This window comes from Hippocampus guttulatus, chromosome 9 (assembly GCF_054856545.1).
Source record: "Hippocampus guttulatus isolate MCC_2025c chromosome 9, RoL_Hgut_1.0, whole genome shotgun sequence".
Classification (NCBI taxonomy): domain Eukaryota; kingdom Metazoa; phylum Chordata; class Actinopteri; order Syngnathiformes; family Syngnathidae; genus Hippocampus; species Hippocampus guttulatus.
This window is the reverse complement of record NC_141269.1, coordinates 15,521,310-15,546,145: the sequence shown is the minus strand read 5'-3', so window position 1 is coordinate 15,546,145 and position 24,836 is coordinate 15,521,310. Positions and strand designations below refer to the sequence as shown.

At 42.2% G+C, this 24,836-nt stretch overlaps 1 protein-coding gene across 1 annotated transcript; it reads left to right on the top strand.

Moving 5' to 3' along the window:
* The first annotated feature begins 7 nt into the window (after positions 1-7).
* nomo (nodal modulator) lies at positions 8-16,791 on the top strand. Its single transcript, XM_086119779.1, has 31 exons — positions 8-301; positions 585-674; positions 757-802; positions 888-988; positions 1,159-1,265; positions 1,696-1,768; positions 2,326-2,478; positions 2,579-2,716; positions 2,803-2,892; positions 2,988-3,093; positions 3,192-3,342; positions 3,808-3,982; positions 5,263-5,404; positions 5,497-5,628; positions 5,937-6,073; positions 6,152-6,239; positions 6,369-6,432; positions 6,505-6,600; positions 7,008-7,229; positions 8,706-8,788; positions 9,091-9,250; positions 9,695-9,821; positions 10,505-10,618; positions 11,113-11,240; positions 11,343-11,484; positions 11,659-11,742; positions 13,472-13,582; positions 13,704-13,805; positions 14,476-14,595; positions 14,670-14,762; positions 14,837-16,791. The coding sequence occupies exons 1-31, from the start codon at positions 8-10 to the stop codon at positions 14,966-14,968; spliced, it is 3,801 nt and encodes a 1,266-aa protein (XP_085975905.1). The 3' UTR covers positions 14,969-16,791.
* Positions 16,792-24,836: the final 8,045 nt, after the last annotated feature.

The window sequence follows — 24,836 nt, the reverse complement described above, 5'->3', positions numbered from 1 at the left end:
TTTGGAGATGACCTCTGTGGCCTCCACACCAGCAGAAGGCGCTGCTTTTATTACTTTTGAGTGGTTCATTGACAGTGAGTCAGCTGGTACGGAACCGGAAGCAGCGTGCATTTTCACAGTTAGCTGGAGAATCAGTCAGCCAAAAATGTTGCGAATAACAATTCGAGCTGAATTAAGTACTCTTTGGGTCTTGTTTTGGATCACATATTCTCAGTTTTCGGTCGTGTCCTCTGATGAGATCGTGGTTGCATGTGGGGGGTTTGTGAAGTCCGACGTTGAAATCAATTACTCATTGATTGAGGTGAGTGAAAATGCGTCTAGAAGCTATTTAGCCGCTTACTGTGGTCATCATACATTTTGTAGTGGAGTACGTCGTAGATATCTGGCTCAATTTTTAACCCTCAAACCAGTTAAATCAGCGTTGAAGAGGAGAACGTGTCGCACAAGGCACTAGAGTTAATCCCCGCCTGCTCATTCACAGCCTTCATGAGAGGAACTGTCAATCTGTATTTACGGTTTCTCACTGACTGTTACGTCCACACACGCCAGCCCGTTGTATTTATTTTGCATATATTTTTAAACAGATTAAACTCTACACCAAACAAGGCTCCTTGAAATACCACACTGACTGTGCTCCAAATAATGGCTACTTTACGATTCCTCTTTATGACAAGGTAGGAAATACACACATTGCTATTCATCCATTTCATTTGTTGATGATATTAATGCACACGTTTGATTTTTTTTTCTGCAAAGGGCGATTTTGTTTTGAAGATTGAACCGCCTCTTGGGTGGAGCTTTGGTAAGTTCTGAATTGTTACTTTGGCAAATATTTTTTATCATTATATTTCTTACTTTTTAAAAATATTTTCCTTTACATTGATCAGAGCCCACCAGTGTAGATCTCCATGTGGATGGCGTCACTGACATTTGTAAAAAAGAAGAGGACATCAACTTTGTTTTCACCGGCTTTTCAATATCGGGAATGGTGGGTGTTTTACCTATTTTTCCTAATAATTGGCAAAAAGGAAAAGTAAACCTTAACAATGTTCATTGAAGTGTTTATATGGAAGGAATAACTTTGAACTAGTTGCTGACACTTCCACATCCGTGATGCCACTCCGTCTTTACTTTCTCTATGTTCTTTACACTGCACAGGTTTTGAGTAAAGGACATCTCCTTGGACCAACTGGAGTAGAAGTTAAATTGAGCAGAGCCGGAACAGATGAGAAACTCCAGACTGTCATTACCCAGCCTGGAGGAGCGTATGTGACTTTCACATTTCGAAGTAGTCTTGGGTTTACATTCGGCATGGGCTGATGATAGATTTTGATTTTAGATGTAGGTTTGTTTGTTTGTTTGTTTAATGGACAAAGAACATTAATCAACAGAGTAGAAAGGTATCTGTCATAGTATGCTGGAGTTTGCATCATGTATACTCCTCTCTGTGTAACAGCTCCCCCTCCCCTCTAGAACATAGGTGTCAAACTTCGGTCCTCTAGGGCCATTATATGCTGATCATTTGAATCAGGTGTTTTGAATCAGGGAGAGAAGGAAAACATGCAGGAAAGTGACCCTCAGGGGCCAGAGTTTGACACCTATGCTCTCGAAGGAGTGGCCCATGTCTAGTTTGCACTTGTGGACCTGTACCGATAAAATTTGAGCTTTCTTGCCCCTGCAATTCTTGAAACACAGGTATACATTTCACAAAGTGCTCCCTGGAACATATGACATTGTTGCTTCCCATCCTTCGTGGATTCTGGAGAAGGTTGGTAGCATTATTGCAGAAACAATACAATACTGTACATCTATTTAAATTGCACTTTTACAATAGCTGCAGCTAAAACAAAGCACTTGACAAAACATTTAACAAAATAACAAAATACGGTAATAAAATACAACACATAGCATAAGACATGGACAGTCATGTACCGGTAATTGTAACTGTTTCTGCATACGCCTTGTTTGAAGCAATTACAGATGAAAGAGGAGAAAATCAAAGTGTCCTTTCACTAGTGGATCAGAAACGTCATGCTTAAAGCGTGCATGATGTCTCACAGGTCTGCTACAAGCAAAGTTTGAAAAACAAGAAGCTGTAGCATCCATTGACGAAAAAAGAGAGTTCTTAATTTCTCCTGTTCCATGTAAATCCGCTTCAATTCCAAGCGGCGTATGTATGGACGTATAAACAAACCTCTGTCAATGAAATGATGTCATTCAATGAGTAAAAAGTGCACAAGTCAAACAATTACCTGAGCTTATAAGGTCCTTGTAGACTTACTTAGTATTATGACCTTCATTGCAACTTTTGCCGTCTTCTTGCAGAGTACCACAACGGTGCACATTTCCATTGCCAATGCGCCGGCCGCTGACCATCTGGTGGTCGGAGGCTACGATGTCTCGGGTGAAGTCCGCAGTGATGGGGAGCCAATGAATGCGGTCACCTTCCTGCTTTACTCGGCCATCGTCCAAAGAGAGGTAAATTGAACAATGATTGAGCACACTCACATAATAAATTGCGTCCAGTAAATTGCGATCAAGAAGCTCATTGAAGCAGCATTTTTATTGTGATTCCCAGAATGTGAAAGGTTGCAACTTTTCTCCTGTGGAGGGTGCAGACTCTGGGGACAGTTCCCTCATCTACCTGTGTAGTGCCCTCTCCGGGGAGGATGGCACCTTTACCTTCCCCTCACTATCTAGTGGGGAGTACACTGTGGTCAGCCTTCTATGAAAACCCATCCCTTTTGAAGTATTTTAGTGCGAAAGCTAATTTTGAACTGATTTCAGAACTTTCTTCTTCAGGTGCCCTTTTACAGAGGAGAAAGGATCACTTTTGATGTTGCGCCTTCCCGAATGAATTTCAAGGTGGAGCACAATAGTTTGACGCTAGAGGTACAGAGACATATTTTCTTTCAAATTCATATAAACATTAAAACATTCACTTCAGCTTATTTTGGCCCATTATTCTCTTCATTTGTCACATTTAGCCCATCTTTCGTGTCATGGGTTTTTCTGTGACCGGTCGGGTCCTAAATAGTGTTGATGGGGAAGGCGTAGTTAATGCCGCGGTTTCTATCAACAATCAGATTAAAGGTAAGCAAACCTGAGATGACAACATGCTTTAATTGTATTGATTGCGTTATATGTTACTACTTTTTGCCCTGGCTTTCTTTGTCTTTGTTTCCTCGTAGTTGTCAGCAAAGAGGATGGCTCTTACAGGCTGGAGAACATGACAGCTGGTACTTACACCATCCGTGTCCACAAGGATCTCATGTTTTTTGAGCCAGTAACTGTGAAAATTGCCCCCAACACTCCACAACTTCCTGACATCATCACTGCAGGGTATGCCTGGTTGATTTAACAAACTGGCCAGACTTTTATACGCGAAGCAGCATGCATTGGCGTTCACTTTCAGTTAAGGTACACTTTCATTCAGTGCACCTACACTACACGCACGTGTGTACCGGTACATCTTCTTTGCTGGTTTGGCAGCTTCTTCTTCCGAGGTCACTATGCGAGCACTTGGCGGACAAGGCTCACAAAAACGCTATATGTACTCCAGATTTCCTCTTGCGTGCTTTAATTGTAGTACAAAAAAAACTCATTCAATTTTTTTCTTTTTTTTTGGTAACATTCTATCAAATGTGTTTTCATTTGGTATTAATCGCCTGTCTGTCACAAAACATTGATAATGAATTATTGCCTAGCCCTATAATGTATCCTGTATATTATAAGATGATGCGGATGGTGGTGAGCATACAGTATGTTGATAACGAAAACTTAATGATCCGCATTGTTCTTATGCAGGTTCAGCGTTTGTGGTCTGATCTCTATCAGCCGTCTGCCCGAGGGCATGAAGCAAGGTCGCTACAAGGTCACCTTGAGACACCAGGGCCAAGATAAGAGCTCAGGCCGGATCACTGACTCCGATACCCAGGGAGCCTTCTGCTTTCAGGCGAAACCTGGAGACTACAGTGTCCATGTACGACAGTAGGAGCTTTTGATTGGAATTCTCCATCCATTTGCTTCCATATATCTGAGGTCTGGTCATATGGGCAGCAGCCAGAATTTCCTCGAAGCTGTCCAAAAGTCGCTCTCCATGGCCTCAGCAAACTCCTCCCACACCCAAACTTTTGCCTCACTGACTACCAAAGCTACATTCCGTTACGGCAACCGATACCCATCAGGTGCCCCAGGAGTCCCACAGGCCAAGAGAAGCCCAATACGGCTCCTCCTTCATCATGACGGCACCCTTCACTGTCTCTACCAGCATGTTTGGGGGTTGCCGCCATGATAGGCACCGAGCGCCTGAGGCCCATAACTCCGGTCGGCCGCCACAACCATGGAGGCGCGGAACGTGGTCCACATGGACTCAATGTCACCCGCCTCCCCTGGGACTTTGAAGAAGTTCTGCCGCAAGTGTGGGTTGAAACGCCTTCTGACAGGGGATTCTGCCTGCCTCTTCCCAACTATTTCTCCCAATATGTTTGGGCCTGCCAGGTTGGACTTGCATCTTCGCCAATCTCCATCATCAGAGCCAACGCACCACCAGCTGGTGATCGTTTGATAGCTTCGCCCCTCTCTTGTTCTAAGTCTCCCAAGACATGTGGCAGCAAGTCCCATGACATGACCACAAAGTCGGTAATTGAACTGTGACCTCGGGTGTCCTGGTGCCCCCCCCATCCTTGAACATGATGTTCGTTAAGGAACATGCTTGATTAGCTCGGAAGTCCAGTAACAGAAGACCGCTCGGGTTCTTTTCTGGCTTTGCTGGGCCGGGCCCCATGGGTGCTGGCCCGGCCACCTGGTGCTCACCACTGAGATCAACCTCCAGGCATGGCTCCAGAGGGTGGGGGCACTGGTGACCCATGTCCGAGCAAGGGAAAATGAAGTCCACTGATTGTAATAGTGAAAATGGGTCTTTTGAGCCGTGCTTTGTCTGGTCCCTCACCAAAGACCCATTGGCCATAGATGACCCTGCCACGGGCACAAAGCCCCAGACAACTTAACTTCCAGGATCATTTGAATACACAAACCCCTCCACTAATATAAGGTGATGTCTTAAGAAGGGGTGAATGGAATTCTCCTCTCTGAAAACGATTTCTGTCATTAATACTACAATTTATTTTGTTAATACATTCCAGTGCCACAATTCTTCATTCCATGTCATTGCCCATTTCCCACAGATATGTACTCTACAATGAAAAAAAACGCCTTGCACATGCTAACAAGCCCACTGTGTGCGTGTGTGCATGCGTATAGGTGTCTCTCCCTGACGTTGATGTGAAAGCGGGCCTGGCTCTGCAGCCTCAGGCCCTGGAGTTCTCAGTTGTGGACCAGCCGCTCACAGATCTTCTGTTTACCCAGTTCATGGCCTCTGTCTCTGGAAAAGTCTACTGTTTGGGTAAAGTCTGCCTGTTGAAAATCTTTGAAATTGCTGTATTTGTATGTAAGCTTCATTTGAAAAAAAAAAAATACTCTCTTGTTGAATTGTAGCATCTTGTGATGACCTGTCAGTCACACTCCAACCAGTAAGCCGTCAAGGAGAGAGAAGGACGATGCCTTTGACAGGCAGCAGCGATATCCTCAGTTTCTCCTTTGACAATGTTCTACCTGGGAAATATAAAGGTCAGGAACCGTAAACAATAACATTAGTCCTAAAGCTTGACACATCTCATGTTAGTTCACAACCTAGCACCAAGTCACATGTGCATGGTTGACAACAGATGCAGTATCTATGTAAATAGTGTGAAATCATAACCCAGTCTAAACTTTCATTTAACAAGTCAAAATATGCAACAGGTTCATGTAAACTACTTCACTCCTGAAAGAAAATAGGTCAGACTTGACTAGACATTTTTTAGGCTTCTGCATCTCCCATGCACTTGCAACATTTTCTGCTTTATGCTTCTTAATGTTTCTTTTACATTGATTAGTAAGCATCTCTCATGAAGAATGGTGTTGGAAACATAAATCCATGGAAGTCGAGGTTGAGGACGCTGACATCTTGGGGGTCGAGTTCCGGCAGATTGGCTACATCCTACGCTGTTCCCTCTCCCATGCCATCACTTTGGTCAGGAGCTACCCACTCATATGTAGATGGTGAACCTTTGTGATGAGATTCTTACATTCACTGTTTATTGCTGTGCAGGAGTTCTTTCAGGATGGCAGCAAACCTGAGAATGTGGGCATCTACAATCTCTCCAAGGGAGTCAACCGTTTTTGCCTCTCCAAACCTGGTTAGCTTCATTATCATTAACACAAATAAACAGTATGAGTTAGCCATCTATGAAAGAAAAAAATCCAAATGAGCAAGAGTAATCTGATGTACCAGTTTGGGGGTGGTTACCTAAAAATGTCTCATCCAGGCGTGTACAAAGTCACCCCTCGCTCCTGCCACCAGTTCGAGCAGGATTTTTACATTTATGATACGTAAGTAAAACTACAGACTCTTATCTACCTGCATCAAGTTCGGTCTGGTGATATGATACCTTGTCTTAACAGTTCAGCACCCAGCATCCTGACTCTTACTGCAGTACGCCATCACATGACGGGGCTTATCACCACTGACAAGATCTTAGATGTCACAGTCACCATAAGGTAAGAATCATTGATAAGTGAGAGTGGCATCATTACAACTACCAGACTGCTTTTATTGTATGAAACACTTGAACTGGATGATGATTAAACAACAACAACAAAAACCCACTATGATCCATCCATTTTCTTTCCTTCGCTCATTCGGGGTAGGGTTGTTCACATTTAATTCATGATTTTTTCGCTTACCACTCGTGGTACCTGGTACCACACTTTGAGAACCACTGCAGTCGATATAATAGCATATAGATATAATGTGACAATTAAAATGACATAGATTGTAAGTACCATCGGAGTAATACCTCAAAGTCATAATAATGTACACAGCTGCTCTTTAACAGTGTTTCAAGACCCATTTTAGACTGTTTTTATTTTGTTTTGTTTTTTTAAATCTCTGCAATGCCTATCAGATCATCTATTGAGAGTGAGCCAGCGCTGGTTCTTGGCCCCTTGCGAAGTCTGGAGGAGCAGCGGCAGGAGCAGCAGCTGCAGGAGATACAGTTGCGACGCCAAGAACGAGAACGGCGTGCTGCTGAAGAGGAAGGGGCGGCCAAGGATGATAGTCCTCCGATCCAAGAAAAGGCTGACGAGCTGACAGGGCCCTTCCACTATGAGTTCTCCTACTGGGCCAGGTCGGTTGCATTTAATATTCATGTCAAAATAACATTTCACATTAATGTTAAATAAGCTATTTTCAGCACTTACTCATATTCGGAAATTCTGTTGCTATTTGATTGCTTACACAGAAAAATAAGACCTTTTTTTCCTTCAAATAATTTCAGAAGTACCGTATTTTCACGACCATTCGGCGCACCGTATTGTTGGGCGCAGTCTCATTAACGGGTGCTATTTCTGTATTTGACACATAGACAAAACACACTGTATTATTGGGCGCAGTTTTACAGTGGTAAAACATACGCCAGCTTAAACATACGGCATGCATGCGCGCATGCTAAAAACACGTTAGCTTGAAGCATACGGTAGCATGCCAAGAAATACGGATACACGCTAAAAACACGTTTTTAAAAAGGCAACGGAAGCAAAACTATTTAGCCATTGTACAATGTACTCACGTTTTTCGATCAATCATCATCCAGAAATCCATCAAAGTCCTCATCTTCTGTATCAGAACTGAACAGAAATGAACAAGTACCGGTAATCCATCAAAAACGCTGGGTTCCCTCTCGTTGTCAGAGTCACTCTCATTGCCATGTGGCTCCACAGAAATGATGCCGGCTTTGCCAAAAGCTCGAACAACAGTGCAAGCAGACACGTTAGTCCAAGCAGCCACAATCCATTCGCAAATTGTGGCGTAACTCGCCCGGCGCTGCCTCTCACTCTTTGTAAAGTTGTGTTTGCCATCGATCATCCATTGTTCCCATGCCGCTCGCAACTTTACTTTGAACGCCCGGTCGCAACTTTACTTACGCCCGGTTGATGCCGATGTCCAGCGGTTGGAGTTCTTTAGTCAACCCTCCGGGAATGACGGCAAGCTCAGAGTTCTTTTGCTTAACTTGGTTTTTCACCGCTGCTGTGAGATGGGCACACATGCCAAAAGCATAACCGATGGCTTGAAGTTTGAACTGAGCTTCGTAGGCGTGTCTCTTTGTAGAATTTATTTTCGGGGTTCTTAGAAACCAAAAACAAAGTTGTTTTGCAATAATGCACATAGCCACACTTTATACAGGTGTTGGTACCTGCTAGGGGCGTCCCTTTAGCATCCACTTACACGCCCACCCTTCATTCATTGGCGGTCTTCTTCGCCGCATGCCTGTCCTCACTCACGTCCGCCTTTTCTCTCTCTCTCTCTCCATATATGTATATATACGCGCCCACCCTTCACTGATTGGCCGACTTCTTTGCCGCATGCCTGTCCACACTCACTTCCGCCATTTCTCTATATAAACAGCGTGTCGGCTGTCAGTCAGGTTTTGGAACTCAGTGCATACACAAGACGCTCCGCATTATAAGGCGTCCTGTCCATTTTGGAGAAAATTTAAGACTTTTAATGGCGCCTTATAGTCGTGAAAATACGGTATGTCTATTTAAACCAACAGATTGGTGCTAACCCATGAATCTATGATTAATATTTTACGGGTACTTTGCAGGGCTGGAGAGAAAATTACAGTGACTCCCTCCTCCAAGGAGCTGCTCTTCTACCCCCCTGAAGTGGAGGCCACGATCACAGGAGGTATGATTCGTGACAATTCCAGACAATTAAATTCCCACCCACAAATGTATTCAATTTGTTTGTCATACTCTCAAAATCATGTAACAGTATTCGACCCGCTAGGAGTACCTGCAAGTGCATGGCACATGATTGACAACCCCATCAGTCGCACTATCTCTCTCTGTTTGGTTGTGTTAAAGTCTTGTACTACAGGTTAAAAAGGAAAAATCAGAGAGAGAGAGAGAGAGAGAGAGACATACATACAGTATATACACGCACACACTTTTAGTACTTAGTTTTTTCTTTAATATTGTCTCATACAGAGTCATGTCCTGGTCGCATGGTGGACATCATGGGTCGTGCAGGGCTCTTCCTAGAGGGCAAAGTGTCACCGGAGCTCCAAGGTGTAGAGGTCTCCATTAGCGAAAGGGGAGCTGCTACACCACTCATCACTGTGGCCACCAATGAGAATGGTGCATACAGGTACAAGAAACCAACACTGCTTGACGAAGAAACACTTGAAGCGTTGCATTGTCAATAAGTTTAAGTCTGTGGGGAGCGACTGTTTTCAGCAAACTGTTATATCAAGGCACTTTTCGGATTGTACAGGTCTAAGCTCCTAAATTAAAAAAAAAAATCTTACATGGGCAAGGACTTGTGTCAGAGACAGTGGTATAGAAAACTCATGAGAGGTGCTCACGATTCATGTGAACAGTTACACTGATCTTGGTGTTTGCAGAATGGAAACCCCCCTCAAAACAGACTCAATGGTAATTTTAGGCTTGTTTTCTGATGATTTTCATCAGATTTTGGCCCGACCACAAAAAAGTCAAAACCTGTGTTATAATATCTGCTAAAATTGAGAAGAATTTTGATTTATCGTGACGTGTTCTCATTACCACATTATTCTTTTGCATGTCTTGGCAGTGTGGGTCCACTTCACAGTGACAGGCAGTATGACATCAGTGCCAGTAAAGAGGGTTTTGTCCTGAGTCACATGGAAGGAACCCAGGGAGATTTCAAGGCTTTTGCTCTGGCTGGAATCACCTTCAAGGTAGACTTGCATTACATGTTTTACATCTCAGTAATTCAGCTCTCTTTACATCTATAATTTAGACCACTTTTCCCTGCTTTTGAAATCAGTTATAATTATCTGACAGATTTAGTTAACTGGCGAATATACATTATCAATATATAATATATAATTTGTGGTAAATATTATATTACATTGTGCATAGTGTTTATCCAGTACAAGTATTACTAAGCGAAGGAAAAGAAATTATAGGTAAAACTAACACTCAACCAGAGGTCCCCAACACCCGGTCCGCGGACCGGTACCGGTCCGTGAGCCATTTGGTACCGGGCCGCACAGAAAGGAAAAGGAACTTACATTGATTGCCTTTTATTTATTTTTGAATCTCAAATATGTTTTATTTTGAAAAAATACTGGATTCTTTGTTACATCCGTCTACAATATGTCCTACAATAGACATTGTATATTGACTCTATGATACTTCGCACAGCTCTAGTCCCCTTATCGATAAAAAATATCTTCTCTAAACCCTACTTTTAGTTGACTGCATCTCTGCCGATTATCTCACCCCTTTTATTTTAATACAACAAAGTTGTACTTGATATTTGATAATGGCTAAAAACAAGTATAACATTTGATTCTCAAACAAATGTGAATTTTTTAATATATTAACATACTTCTTCCTTTGTGTCCATGTACTGTAGATAAAATCTGAGGACGGTCATCCGTTGTCGGGAGTCCTTCTGTCTCTAAGTGGCGGACAATTTCGTTCCAACCTGTTGACTCAGGACACCGGCCTCCTCACATTCAATAACCTGGTAGGGGATTCATTTTACATTTCACAAATGTGCATTTTAATACTCTTGTACCCAGTTGTATTAAATGTTTATGTGCATATGTATACATATGATAACACATTTTTAGTTTTTCAACAAAAATGTCGTAATGGGGATGCATGTGCATTGTTGGCGCGGAAAGAACGATGAGGTGAGTTAACATGTGCTCAAGCTAAAAGTAAAGACCCTAAAGGATCACGAAAATTACTTTTTAAAAAATTGCAAAATGGAAAGCAATTATCTCATCGTTATGGGATGAGAGTGGGAGGAAGACCTTACAAAGTGGCCCAATACTCATCTTCATTTAGTGGAGAAACCTAGTGTTAATACTAGAGAGAAAACTGCAAGCTTTGCTTGGGCGATCGTCAACACTTCCGGGGGTGGGGTCTCGAAGAGCGTGCCTGGCTGTTACGCAGTAATTGTTTTGTCGTGTGATCTGCTTTTCATTTTACGTTAACTTTCTTCATCCTCTGCAGAGTCCAGGTGGGTACTATTTCAAGCCCATGATGAAAGAATTCCGCTTTGAGCCAGCATCCCAGATGATTACAGTGGAAGAGGGTCAAATCCTCAGTATCGATATAACTGGAATAAAGACCGCGTATAGGTACTGCTAGTTCTCTTCATCTTGACTGTAACAAGCACTATGAAGCAGATCCTAAGAAGATGTTGTTCAATCCATTTCCTGTTCCTGTGCTTCTGTGCGCAGCTGTTATGGAGCAGTGCAGTCTTTGAGTGGTGATGCGGAGAGAGACGTTGCCGTGGAAGCAGTGGGGCAAGGAGACTGTAGCATCTACAGTGAGGACACTGTCACTGATGAGGAAGGTCGCTTCAGACTTCGAGGTCTGCTGGTAAGGATGCCAATGAGCTGGTTGCAGATATCCGCAAATATTATTACAGTGGCACCTTTAGCTGCATGAGTCCTTTGACTTACGGATTTTGCTTTGTACTTGAAGTCATTTTGTAAAGACAATTAGCATTTGAATATTCAGTTTTTCGGTCCACTATTTCCTATTTTTTTGCAGCCAGGTTGCAAGTACCTGATTCAACTGCGAGCTGAAGGCAACGACCACATAGAGAGAGCCTTACCCCAACAAAGAGCCATCGAGGTAGGTGAAAACATCAGTTTGTGCATTTATCACTAGAAATTCCCCAATGGATACACTACAGTTTTACTCAGTATTTATGGTGTTCTTTGCCACCGGAAAATCAGCTGCAGAGCTGGGTTCTGAGTAAATAGCGTATCTGCGATTCAATTCCCTTTGACATTGTACTGTTTCTTCCCTGAAACACCTTGGTCCACCCTGTGTGGTTTCTTTTTCATTTCACTTTATAAATTAACGGAGCAACAATTGAGCTCTCGCGCTGAAGCCAGAAGTGCAGGCATCTTACATTGCCATTGGTACAGAGAGCTTCAGTTTTTTTTGTTGTTTTGTTTTTGGGGGTTTTTTTGTTGCTGAAAACATTGTTGTCAGTGCGTGTTTTACACCAGGATCGCTGTATGGAATAATGTGAGCCTCTCAACAAAAAACTTTAATGTTTGCATTGGATTGTCTCAGTGTCGTGAATCATGACTGCCAGAGGTTAGGATTAAAATTGAATTTTGTCCCAATCTTGGCCTAGCACTCTGAGATATACCTTATGAGATCATTTAGAATCACATCCATACCAATTTTCCCAGACTTATTGGTGCAATCGTACGCCACTTACTGTGGCATTTTCACTGTAGAGAGAAAATAATGTCACGAAGAAATCAGTGTTTTCAAGTTAGGCACATTTCGAGAGTGTCACTGTAAAATGGCGGCTAGTGGCTTCACATCCTGCTACAGTGAATGAGTGGCATTGTTAGTCCATTCATGAATAAGTCCACGAGGGTATCCCGTATTCTCGTTGCCCCAATCTTGGCCGAGCTCACGCACCGCTAGCTCCCCTTCACTTGAACGAGAGCCGTGGCTGTAGCCTTGGCCGGCAGTCAGCCTGACGGTCGTGGCTCCTGCCTCGAACGTGGTGGCTTCGGGTGGCTACCGGACGAGCCGTGCCTTTTCCTTTTTCACTGTGCTTTGTACCTTCACTGCTGGAATTTGATTTTTAACAATGTGAAGCACTGTAGTTGCAGGATGCTGTATGAAACATGCTCTTCACATTTGATTGATTGATTGCTTGATTGATTGGTGAAACCAAGGAAAAAATGTGAGCGCCCCACTGCAACCAGGTCAAAAGGTTATTCTAGAGAGCACTGGAGCATTCACATGACAAAGTAAATACAGGAGCAACTTGTTTTTTGATTTGTTATCGAGTCCTCTTTAGACTGATATACAGTATTTGATGCAGCAACTGTGTTTGTTCTATTTTGCCATGGAAAATCCAACTGCCCCAAACTGTGGTGTACAGGTGGTGTTTCTCCTATCTTGTCTAAAGGTGTCACTCACAGTCGTTGGGACGTTTCAATTCCTATATGAGAAACTTTTTCACTTTTTCATAGTAAGCTCTCTGAAAGATGTTCACTGCAACATTTCTGTCAGAGTAATGTTTTTTTTTCTTCCTTATGAAATTGGTTGTGTGGGAACATGGAGTGTGACATATCTCATGGCTCCATTCCGAACACCGAAACAAAAGCACAGATAATCCCATTGCAAATTGGAAACCTTTCACTTTGTAATTTGTCCTCCTTTTGAGAGGTGCAGCCCCTCTAATCTCTCTTGCAAGGCGAAAAGGCCTTAATTCTTGTTAAGTCTCCGTTAGTCTTTCACACCGTCTGACTTGCTTTTGCAGCATTATCTCTAATTGGAGTCCAAGCTGTATCTGCCCATTCTGCACCATGTTCACTCTCCTATTCAGGTCGGCAGCAGTGACGTTGAGGGAGTCAACATCATCGCCTTCCGACAAATCAATCAGTTTGACCTTAGCGGGAATGTCATTACATCCCCAGAACATCTCACAACCTTATCGGTATGTTCATCTTTAAATTAACATTATCTAAATCCCTGGCATTATTCATGTTGCAAAAATGTATGAGATCATCGATGTTTAGTAGTTTTACTTTTCCGTCCCCGCACCCGTCCGTCTTCAGGTAAAGCTATACAGGAGTGACAATTTGGACAACCCCCTCCACAGTGTTTCACTGGGCCAGTCCCTCTTCTTCCATTTCCCCCCACTGGACCGGGATGGAGAGGTATCATCCTGCCTTGAAGTACATTGGTGCACCTCAATTATGAATTATAAAGAATTGTTCAGAGCAACACTGAAGTTCATTCACTGCCAACCCTCCCAGTTGCAATCTATTAGAACTGTTTTAACAAATCAACTCCGAGATATTAGATGCTTGGGGCAATATGTCTCTAATATTTAAACATTTATGGATAAAGCCCTGTGCCACATAAGGACTGGGCATAACAATTGAGCTAATGAATTGATGTTAGCACAGCAGAGCTAACTTCAGCTAGCATCCCCTTTCTGCTAAGTGTGATGCGGAAAACTTTAAGATTACTATGACATTTATCACAAGCTGATTGCCGAGTACCTAAGATGTCAAGAGGACTTCCTTGTTATAACTCACATTATAATGAACATCAGTTAGCTACAATAGCTCTAACCCATTTTTCACAGTCATTGGCTTGTAGTGAGTTCCCGAAACACCGCAGTTATCCAATAGAAGTTATGGAGATGTCATTTATATAGACAAAGATTTAATTCCTCTTCATCACATATGGCACATTTATCAATAAATACAAATATAATGAATACAAATACAATGTAGTTCAACCTGCCTACCTGTCTGAAAACGGCTGTGATCTTCTCTTACCAATCAATGACGTGATGTTGTATTGTTCCCGTCTCTTCAGGGCTACATTCTGATGCTGTACTCCACACTGTCCCGCACACAGTATGACTTCACTCTACCTCAGGTCTCCTTCACTTCCACCGGATACCACAAGCACGTCACCCTCGCCTTCAACCCAACTGTAAGCAATATGTGATGAGACTTTTGTTTTCGAGAATGATGTCTTTATTTGTGCTAATCTGTCTTTTTCTGCAGCGCAAAGTGCCAGACCAAGACGTTGCCCAGGGCTCCTACATTGCTCTACCCCTCACTTTGCTACTTCTATTAGCAGCATACAACCATGAAAAGGTATCTAAGCGCCACATGCCAGCAACCACATGTTCAACTGCATTTGTTAACTCTTGTCCTGATTTCTCTTGTAGGTCATTCCCTTCCTCCAACAGACGATGAATCGTATTCAAGGTGTAAGGAGCATGGCCCAGGCCACCGGCGAGAGTGCTGTCTTGGATGAAGCCAAACGTCAGGCCAAGAGGCAGAAAGCCCGACGGACATGAGACAGAACTCACTTTCCCAGCACATTTTTACAGTCTGCTTACCATCATGGCCACTGTTCATCAAGTCAGTTTGGGTGCACAAAATCTTCGCCGTTGCATCAATTGCAAGTTTAAGTCAATGCATTCAACTCTTCAATAGGTTAGTAGACTATCTAGTTCAATGTGTTTTATTTAAAAGAAGCCCCCCCAAAAAACTACCCTACAACACCCTCATCGGCTTCTCAAATGCACTGGAGTGGGTTTTTTTGGGGGGGGGGGGGGTCTCATTTAATTAGTTGTTTAACACATTTGTGATCAAATTATGTACATGTACTTAATTTAGATAATGCAAATTGGTTTGTTGCTCCCGGTATTTTAAAAGACTTGATTATGTGTCCTGTCTGCCATCCGGGTCAGTAGTTATTAAGGACTTGAGCTTGTCATGTGGCATGTCAGCCCACAACATTAAAAAAACAAACAAAAAAAAACTACTTAACACGGAAGGTACCTGTGATTCCACGTTGTGGATTCCTTTTCCTCTAAATTCTCTCATACTGTTTTTGTAACGTAGACCACAAAATAGGATAACGATTCAGTGAGTGGAAGGAAAAAGGGGAATTTTTTTTAGAAAACTTTCTGAGAAATTTAACTCGATAGAAATGGAACTATTCAATTGGTTACACTTTGAGAAAGTTAAATGGTAATCCAGTTTTTCATTATCCTCCCAGACTCGCGTATCGCTGTTGTCGAGCAGACTCTTCACATGTACAAAACCGTCACTTTTCAGGAAAACAAAACATGGTATCATTGTTTAGCCATTACCATTGCATCGTCAAACTGGGTGAGCCCTTTTCAACAAATAAGATTGGTCAGTAAATTGTAATAAATTAATAAATAAAGAAATAACCGACCCACGTGGGGACTGACCAGTCGTACTGATTTGTGAAAAAAATATCAAATGAACCACATTGACACAGGTTTCCACCTGACAGTGATATTATACACAAAGAGTCATCATAATTTAGTGTTAGACAACTTTGGAAATTCCTGGAAATTGGCAACCATAGTGAGTGGCATTTGTCCAGTGCCTCATCACAAATAGAAGACATTACGGCTTTGACAGAAACAGACAAACATTCTCGTGATGCACTCTGTTTAACTGTCAGGTTATTCATAGAAACCGAAAGTGAATATGTTGATTTTGATACTGTGTGAAGATTTGTTATTGTTGCTTCTTGGGTGCTGGAAATTAACTGGGACTGAGATTTTAATAATTTATTAATATGACTGATTAAATGTGACGTGTTATCTGTTGGTACTTGACTAACTGGTGAGGTTGAGAACCCTCAACAGTAAATTATTCATAAATTTAAAAAAAAGACTTCAAATTTTATGTTTATTATATCAACTGTGAAAAGTCTTGTATTTCTCTATCTCTCTCACACACTCTCATATGTTCACAAGAATGCACGTGTGTAATGTTTGGATAGTTTGGTTGCGCTGACCGGGGAAATATGGTAAATGGGGTTAAATTATCATCCATTTTGTGTTTGATCTTTTTAGATAGTACAGTGCTGTACTGTATATAAAACCGACCTGGCAGAAAATCTGCTCTGCATTTGTTGTCGCCTCCAGGGGGCAATGCAATACAAGACTTCTCGCGTGACTGACAAAAAAAATCTGGACACAGTCAGGTTAACACTCCTTTCAAAATTTGAATTTTTGGTTCGACTACAACAAGAATATACTTGTAAAATGCTATAAATATACTTTGCTGAGTCATTGTCCTCTTATGCGAAGGAGAAGTGTCAATATGGAAAACAAATTACAGTATCTGCACTACATGTCTCAAGGACTTTGCCTCTTTCTTCCATGTTCTCCACTGCATGGTTTAAATGTCACAGCCATGAGTGTAATGATTAAGTATGAATATAGTGGATAACTCTGAAGGACACTGATAGCGACGATGGCCTCAGAAATAAGTCTTAATATTGCAAGGTTAGCTGCCAAGGATATTACTCGGGAGGATACTATCAAGTTAATATACAGTAGCCATTCACTGTCCACACCTGTGTTTAATGAGACCTAATCTAAGTGTGGCATCAACATTAGTTTCTCATTTGTATTGCCGTGTTCACTGGAGGACAAAATAATCACCTGGACAGCCGACACGAACGACCACAATAACAAACATTGTCAATACCGTGCCTCTTATGACAGTGACAAAGCAAGCGTTAGTCTAACGGATTTCAAAAGAACAATTATAAACAAGGACAAATTGATCGCAACCGGGTAATGAGAATCACGAGGAAATCCTGTAGGAGTGAGGGAGGATGGTGGTCAGTAGTGGAATAATAAACCTACAACCATTTGGGCTCCTTTACTGCAGAGAGAAAATGTACAGCATGGATGCTAGATTGCTGTAATAGGTCAATGCAATTACAACAGCGCACAAGCATTTGCAAAGAGAAAAGGTTATAATCAGATATGTTGAGAATTAGTGCTCGAGCCTTGCACGTATACTGTACTTTAAAGCGGGTGGGCAACTTTGGTCCTCGAGGGCAACTATCCTGCATGTTTTGTTTCCCTCCACCAAAACACCTGCTTTGTCCACAAAGTCTGAGTACATACGATTGGAGTCCCCTCATTCACCAGACTATTCTCCCCATGACTCCTTTTTCTGGGGTATGAAAAAGTGTACCGGTACTCGTAGATGTAAACACATGTGGTGAAATGCAGACCTACTGTATTCCATCGAGTTCACCTGAATTTTGCAAAGCGCAGCAAATTATTTATTGAAGATTATGGAAATCACTTTGAAAATATTTATCAATGGAGCACTCGTAATTGTCCCGAGGTGTGACTGAGCGCGAATGGGTGTTCATCAATGTGTGCCATGCGATTGGCTGGCAACCAGTTCAGAGTGTACCCCGCCTACTGCCCGAAGACAGCTAGAACAGGCCTTCAGCACGCCCGTGACCCTTGTGAGGACAAGTGATTTAGAAAATGGATGGATGGAGAATTGAATATATAAATATAATGCATATTACTTTCATCTAAATACACACCAACACCACCGCCGCCGACACATTCTGCTTGGCATGGCACTGAGTGAAGCATTTCACCATCTGCACATGCTTTGTGAATTATATGCGATGTTTGTTCCATTTTTACCAGTTAGCGCCACACAAAAGCCACGCAATCATTTCGTGAATTCAGCCCTGAGATTTTTAAGATGGCTACACAGACATCTCACTAAGTGAAAGTACATAGGCATTGTCAGCTGACGAGGAAACCATCTCAGACACTGGACTCTTCCACTACCTGATAGTTTCATCTAACATCAGCCTGCATCTCTCCCCCGTGTTGCTCTCCACAAACGCCAGCTGGCAGCAGGCTGTGTCATGCATGTCTCTCCGCTGAAGCCATTTTGACAGCCGGTCTAGCTCAAGCAGCCCTGATCAGCTTGTACCAATTTAAAGGTGCCTGCTCTCATGTTGAAGTCCTAGTCATGACCCAGTGACCTGGACACCAGCAAGGAGGCAGTTGTTAATAGCTTGGTGGACATTGCTCATGAGATTATCAATTTGAGACTAACTTCCCTCTCATTTGTCCCTGTAATGTCATTTTTTTCAGATGCAGCTTCTACTGACAAAAAGCAAGGTAGGAATTACATGAGAACATGCTGTTCTCTTGTGGAGTTGTTTTTTTATGAGGCAATCTTTTGGTTCTTTTCAAGGTTGCTTACATATAAGGAAGTTCTTCCTTGCTTTGGTGGTTGATGCGGGAGTGAACCTCCGTCATTCGCCAATGTCGTTACTTCAGGCCGTAGCTATCAGTGAACACACGTCACATTCTTATGAATTTGCACTCACACAAGAGTGAAAAGACCTCAAAATGGGGCAGCTCCATCAGCAAGTAGATTTGATGCTTTAAACATATTTTTTGAGAGGAAACACTTTGTAGATTTAAGCAAACAGCATTTGACAAAGAAGATATGCACATTTAAAGAAGAAACCTTTGACATCTTGGGCTTGGTTCCCCTTTAAGGGCTGTTAATTATGTTAATTTCCTGTACATGGCAACCATACTGGAGGCTGAAAATAATTGAAAATGTGTCATAAAGTGGGCGCTTTTGAAAACGACAGTCTGATTATCAACCTGGATATCCGTTAACGCCTAAAATAAAATAAAAAGAACACTCAGGTTTGAGGAGAATATGCACAGCAGCATTGTGCCACCACAGTGGGATTCTATCCATCTAAATGCTTAAAATGGTCCTTTGGGGAAATGAGGGATATTATGTGTATGTTCAAGTATGTAACAGCTAAAACAGTACTGTAACTGTGACTTTTCTTCATCAAAGTATACAGTACATTAACTGCTTCGCTCCTGCATCCATTCTCATTACTTAGCTAAAAGCCTCTTTGCTTATCGCGTGGGGGGGCGACCGCGCGAATGTCATCGCGGCAATGTTGCGCGCAGTTTGCCCTTATACACTCGCACAACCAGAGGTGGGCATTCCGTCAGTACTACGCTTGTTTTGCTGACCAAGGATGAATGACGAGAAACTTAAAAAAAAAAAAAGACCGACCATGAATGCAATCGTCACTAATTAAGTCGAATACCAACAGACCTCTCAGTCAGTCACTAACTTACGCCCCGTTTCACTGACGACTGACAGAAACACGCCCGCCTGTCTCGCCTGTGTATGTTTGTAGGGCTGAATACAGCGGCTTTTTCCTTTGCTCTGACTGTCTCTATAATAAGCCGCTCTCGCACAACTCTAATTGCCCCACGGAGATAAATAAAGTTTTCTGAATCTGAATCTGAATTTGCTTGAGTGGACTGCATTGACTATACATAGGTAAGCGTTTCCTGTTTCCTGGACAATAGGTGGCAGTATGCACTAAAGAGCCGTAATCCTCCAATAAATTGAGACGAAGAAGAAGAAGACGAGAAAAAGTGGAAGAACTCCGTTCATAACTAACTGGCTGTTCTTAGGTCGTCATTTCAGTAAACTATTGTTGATAAAGGCAGTTGATGTTAACAGTCAAAGCTCCAAGCCCTTTCTCATGAGTCCCAGCTCTCTTACCCAAATCATTGGTCCTCCATGGGAATGACTTTGCTCAAAGACTTTTACAACTCCAAAAAATTGATTTTTCCCCAGCATTTTCAGAGCCAGACATGGTTCTGTTTTGGTCTGCTCACCACGTCTCACTCCTCCTCCCACTTTTGTCAAGCTCCGATGACCATACAGATGATAATGTAGACTCCGGCACCAGTGTATCGGAACTAAGAGCTGAGGTGAGCAGTGAGTGCAGAGAGAAATGCTATGAGATCATACAAGATGGATATGTACAAAGTGAGTCCTAGGGCCTGTCAGCATTTATATCACCAAGATGTCAAAACAACAAGCTTTTTGAGCCAAAAGGTCACCGGTTGCAGAGACCTTGCTGAATGGTGAGTAGGTAGGCAAATGTCAGCTCCTGTAATCAACCAAGTCAGTTTTTAGTCTCCCAAGTGTTCGGAGCATAGAAAAGTTTAAGAGCTGAGAAAGAGGAATTTGGGCGATAGATGCTTGGTGAGTCTCTGTGGTGTGGGATGGGCGAGTGGTGGACAAATTGGGGCGGACAGTTGTAGCAGAGATCAGTGGCGCACCTTGTAAGAGGAGAAGACGGTGTTCATAAAAAGCAGGTGGTTATGTCATGCAAAAATAGAACAATCATCACATTACAAAACTTGTTTTTGAGAGGAAACAAAATTTAATCACTTTTACTTTGGTCATGATAATTAGTAACTTTCTTGACTGATTGGCTTGGAAAAGTCCACTGCCATACATTGAGGTGTGTCTCGAGTTTAATTTGTCTGATTTCTGATCATGTAAAGCGGTGTTAGCATGAGACACTTTTAAAAGATGTATTCAATACAGTTTGAAGTGTGCATTTGCGATTGGAAGTTCAAATATGGAACATATCCTGTTCAACAAACTTGCGCAACAACCATGCATCTACTCACATTCCTCATGTTTTTGGAAATGAAACATCATAAATCAAATTAATGAAATATTTTCAAACAAAAAAGGATGTAGACAAATATTTATTAATATACAACAGCTTCAATATGTAGGAAACTGCACCGTCAATAGTTTTTTTAATTTTCATTTTCGGAGTGAAACAGTAACAGTAATATAAATAAGTAAAAATGCAACGGTACTGCTTTGACTCAACCCGAAGAGCCCGCAAGTTGTTCTAAAATACTGCTGGAAGTTGCATTTGCACCGTACAATTTTTTTATTTTCTTTCTTTCTTTCTTTCTTTGCAACGAGCAATGATGTCTGCTTAACCAGACGCTGAGCTGCACGTGTATTGGTTTGCAAAGTGGATATGTAGCTACGGCATGAGGAAGTTCCACTTCCTGACACCGGCCCATTTTGTTGTACATGGGTACTGAATGTTCCTTACGGAAAAATTATTATCTGAATACATGTTCCACTAAGCCCCCGAATAGATACATTTCCATTCCATTTGACAGGGCGCAGCCACCTCAGCTATAATCACACATGGCATACAGCAAGTGGGCATTATGTTTCACAAATGGGTGACATGACACACTTCCTGTACTGATATAAACTGCCACTGAGAGTCTGCCTGGGTCATGTCTCCGCACACTTGGATTCGAGTGCCCACAAAAGCTGCCAGTAGATAATGTTACACATCAGCCTCACCACTACCCATCTTGTCATCATCTTTCATGAATATTTAATCCCTCTACCCCGTTTTGGCCTTCTCATCATAATTTGCTGCTCATAATTTGTGACGCAATATACACCGTTGCCTCCCTGTGCTCAAATGTGACTTGAGTTGTGTTTTTCTTTTGTTTTGACTGGTCGACAAGAGAGAAGATCGAGTGTAGGTTGATGTGGATGTTGCGATTGCATTAATGCAAAGGCTTTAAATATTGGAAAAGAAGAAAATATATAGAACAGGGATTTTTAAGATATACCTTTAAAAAACGCAAACACTTCCCATTTAGTGTGAAGACATGAGCTCACAGTACTGTTTGGACTTGCTTGCAATAGCTGCGTTTTCGAGCAAATTTTCTGGTCATTCTGATTAAAATCACTGCAATTGAAGATCTCAACTGAACTGATTCCTTGTGATGGGATCTCTTCTGATCTGGTGTGAACATGTGCCGCCGCATTTCATCACAGCAGGTGTTTTACAGACGTGTGATTTATCAAGGTGAAAGTCAGTCGTCCGTTTCGTTCTGTAGTTGGTTTTACACTTTTATGATGCCGATTGTAGTAAAAACAAGCTTGCCGTCAAAGACCGGTGCTCTGTGCTCTGTTTAGAGGCTGCCAGACTGTTTTCAATGGTTTTTTTTCTTTTGTTTTAACCAAAGACTCCTCGGATAGGATATGAATTGAACTCATTGTCTGGTTTTAAAAGATTAGAGTAATCCACATTTTGCTAGCGACCTCCTTTTAAAACCCTCTAGAACCAGTGAGCTCTAAAAAAACAATCTGGGAACTCGCGAGAGATACACACACAACGGCGCAGTGAACCCAAAATGTCAGCAAGTGATATGATTATCACCCTGAGCATTTTTCCAAGACATGTTGAGGATGATTGCCACGGATAATGAATGAATAACTGTTCAAAGTGAGTCACGCCCAAAACGAATTGCTAAGCTATGTGCATTAAAGTAGAGAAAATGATCTAATGGAAGTGACTTTCTTGAGGTTGTAGCTTTTATTCCACGGCTCACACAAGCCGGCTGCATCTCATCAATTCAAAATGCCCACGTCTGTGCTACTGTCAAAAGGGTATGTGTTACGTGTTGGATACGATGACCCTGCCCATTTTTGGTGCCTGACTTCCCCCGCCCCGCATCTCGGCAGGGAGGCAAGCATTGTAATAGTGCTTGTTTTGTCATGTTCTGTCACCACCAAAATTCATATGCACATCACTACTCTTTTCCACTTCAACCCGTGGCAATATAAAAGCATTCTGCACAATATTTGGGATTTATGGACATCAAATGTGAGCTCATATGAGCAAAACCCCCGATCACCTCCACAAAATAAAAAATAAAATACCACTTCCGCAGGCTAAAGAGTACAAGAGCAAGCATGCAATTTTACTTTCTTTCTCATCAGTCATCTCAGCTTCAATGAGACAATTTAGTTGATGCCTGACTCTCATGATTTTTGGAGCGGCTGTGCCACAGCTTATTAGACTGGGAAAGAAATAATCCACCGTTTCCACGTACCCTCTGCAATTTGTTCACGTTCCCCTCATTGGGAAACACTTTAATAACGCATGCTGATTTGTAACTTTAATTTGATTGGAGATAGTAACATGTTAGATTAAATTCCTCAATCTGTGCCTTGATCCAGATCTTAACCAAATCGTTTGAGGTTCTTTTGGTGACTGTGCCCAATCATTTCACTCGGAAGTATACATCTGCTGAAAAGAGAGTCAGAAGGTTGCAGGTGCACCCGCAAGACCCAAAACTAGTTACATCCAAATAGCAACGTGTTAAATCACACAAGAAAATGGATTCTTGAAAAGGGGAGACAGAAGTGTGCACATGGAGCCTTCATGGTCACTATTTGCAAATAAGATCAACAGTATGCTCAGCAAGTGTTTCCTGATGGATGCCCACAGGGAGGCTGGCGTGAATGGCAGCTTGGCAGGCCAGTGTTGGAGAGATCCATCATGCCAGGACAGGAGAGAGAGGGCGCTGACGTCGAGGCCTGCCCTGAGAGGCCAACGCCTGTCAGATTAATGAGCCACTCAATGACAGGTGATGTGGTTGTAATGTTGTGTGTGTGTGTGCTCGCAAGCATGTGTGTTGCAATGTCTCTCATCGACACCGTTTGTCGCCTTTATTTGTTTCGAAGGAGAATTCTGATGTTCTGCTTCGAAAACACTTTACTTTAAAATGACAGTTCAGCACAAAATCACGCCCTGAAAGGCACGCAAGCCAGATAGTTTCTCGTGTGAGTTCACATCAAAGTTCCCAACTCTTTGACCCTCTCTGTTTTGAACTTACTTTTTCCCCTTCTGTACGTCACCCTGCCTCTGAACTTGCCTCACACCTTCCCTCAATCCACCCACTCATCTTATCCCCCCCACCCCCACCCCGTGAGGGCATTCTGTTCACGCAGTAGAATATAGATGAATCCAGCATGGACACTTGTATTGATTTCTCCCACAACACGGACACCAGGGAAATAAATGTGCGCTTCCCTCCAAACAGCCTTGCATCATATTTCTTGAGAAGGTCTGTGGAAGTGGGAGACAAATTGATAGGATTCGATCCTGATGCGGTTGCGTATCATTTGTGTTCACTTAGAATGAGGTGTGTGGCTTGTACTGTAAACATCAACTGTGGCTGAGATGATGAAATCAATTTATTTATGATATCCTTTATCAAGAAATATCATAGGAATAATCTTTTTTTTTTGTCTGCTTGTACTGGCGCCTGTCACCATTCTGAAAAGTCGATCTTTAGTTTGTCTCTAGATTTATGAATCATTTTTCAAACAAACAAATTTGCTCCTGAGTTAAACTGTCACCTTCTGAATATGAACTTTAATACCTACAGAGGTAATGGAATACTCAGCTCCTTACCAGTCATACAAGTGTAAAAAGAAGAAAAAAAACCTTCCACAACCATGATTAGTATGAAGACAATTCAGTACTGACTTTTCACAACAAATGTGTCATTTTGAGGTTACGTATTTGCATTGCAGATGCAGGTCATATGTTGTCCTTATCATGGATACATGCACTCAAGTGCAATAAGAAGCATAACTTATGCAAAGTGAACCCTTTGACGCTCGCTTGAATCTCGCGTGATTTGCAGATATCTCATGAGG

What these genes read in the sequence shown, in the direction of transcription:
- nomo (XM_086119779.1), top strand. Translation starts at nt 8, where the DNA reads ATGACCTCTGTGGCCTCCACACCAGCAGAAGGCGCTGCTTTTATTACT. An exon ending in CGATTCCTCTTTATGACAAG is followed by an intron (nt 675 to 756) that starts GTAGGAAATACA and finishes TTTTCTGCAAAG; the next exon opens with GGCGATTTTGTTTTGAAGAT. An exon ending in CCTGACATCATCACTGCAGG is followed by an intron (nt 3,343 to 3,807) that starts GTATGCCTGGTT and finishes GTTCTTATGCAG; the next exon opens with GTTCAGCGTTTGTGGTCTGA.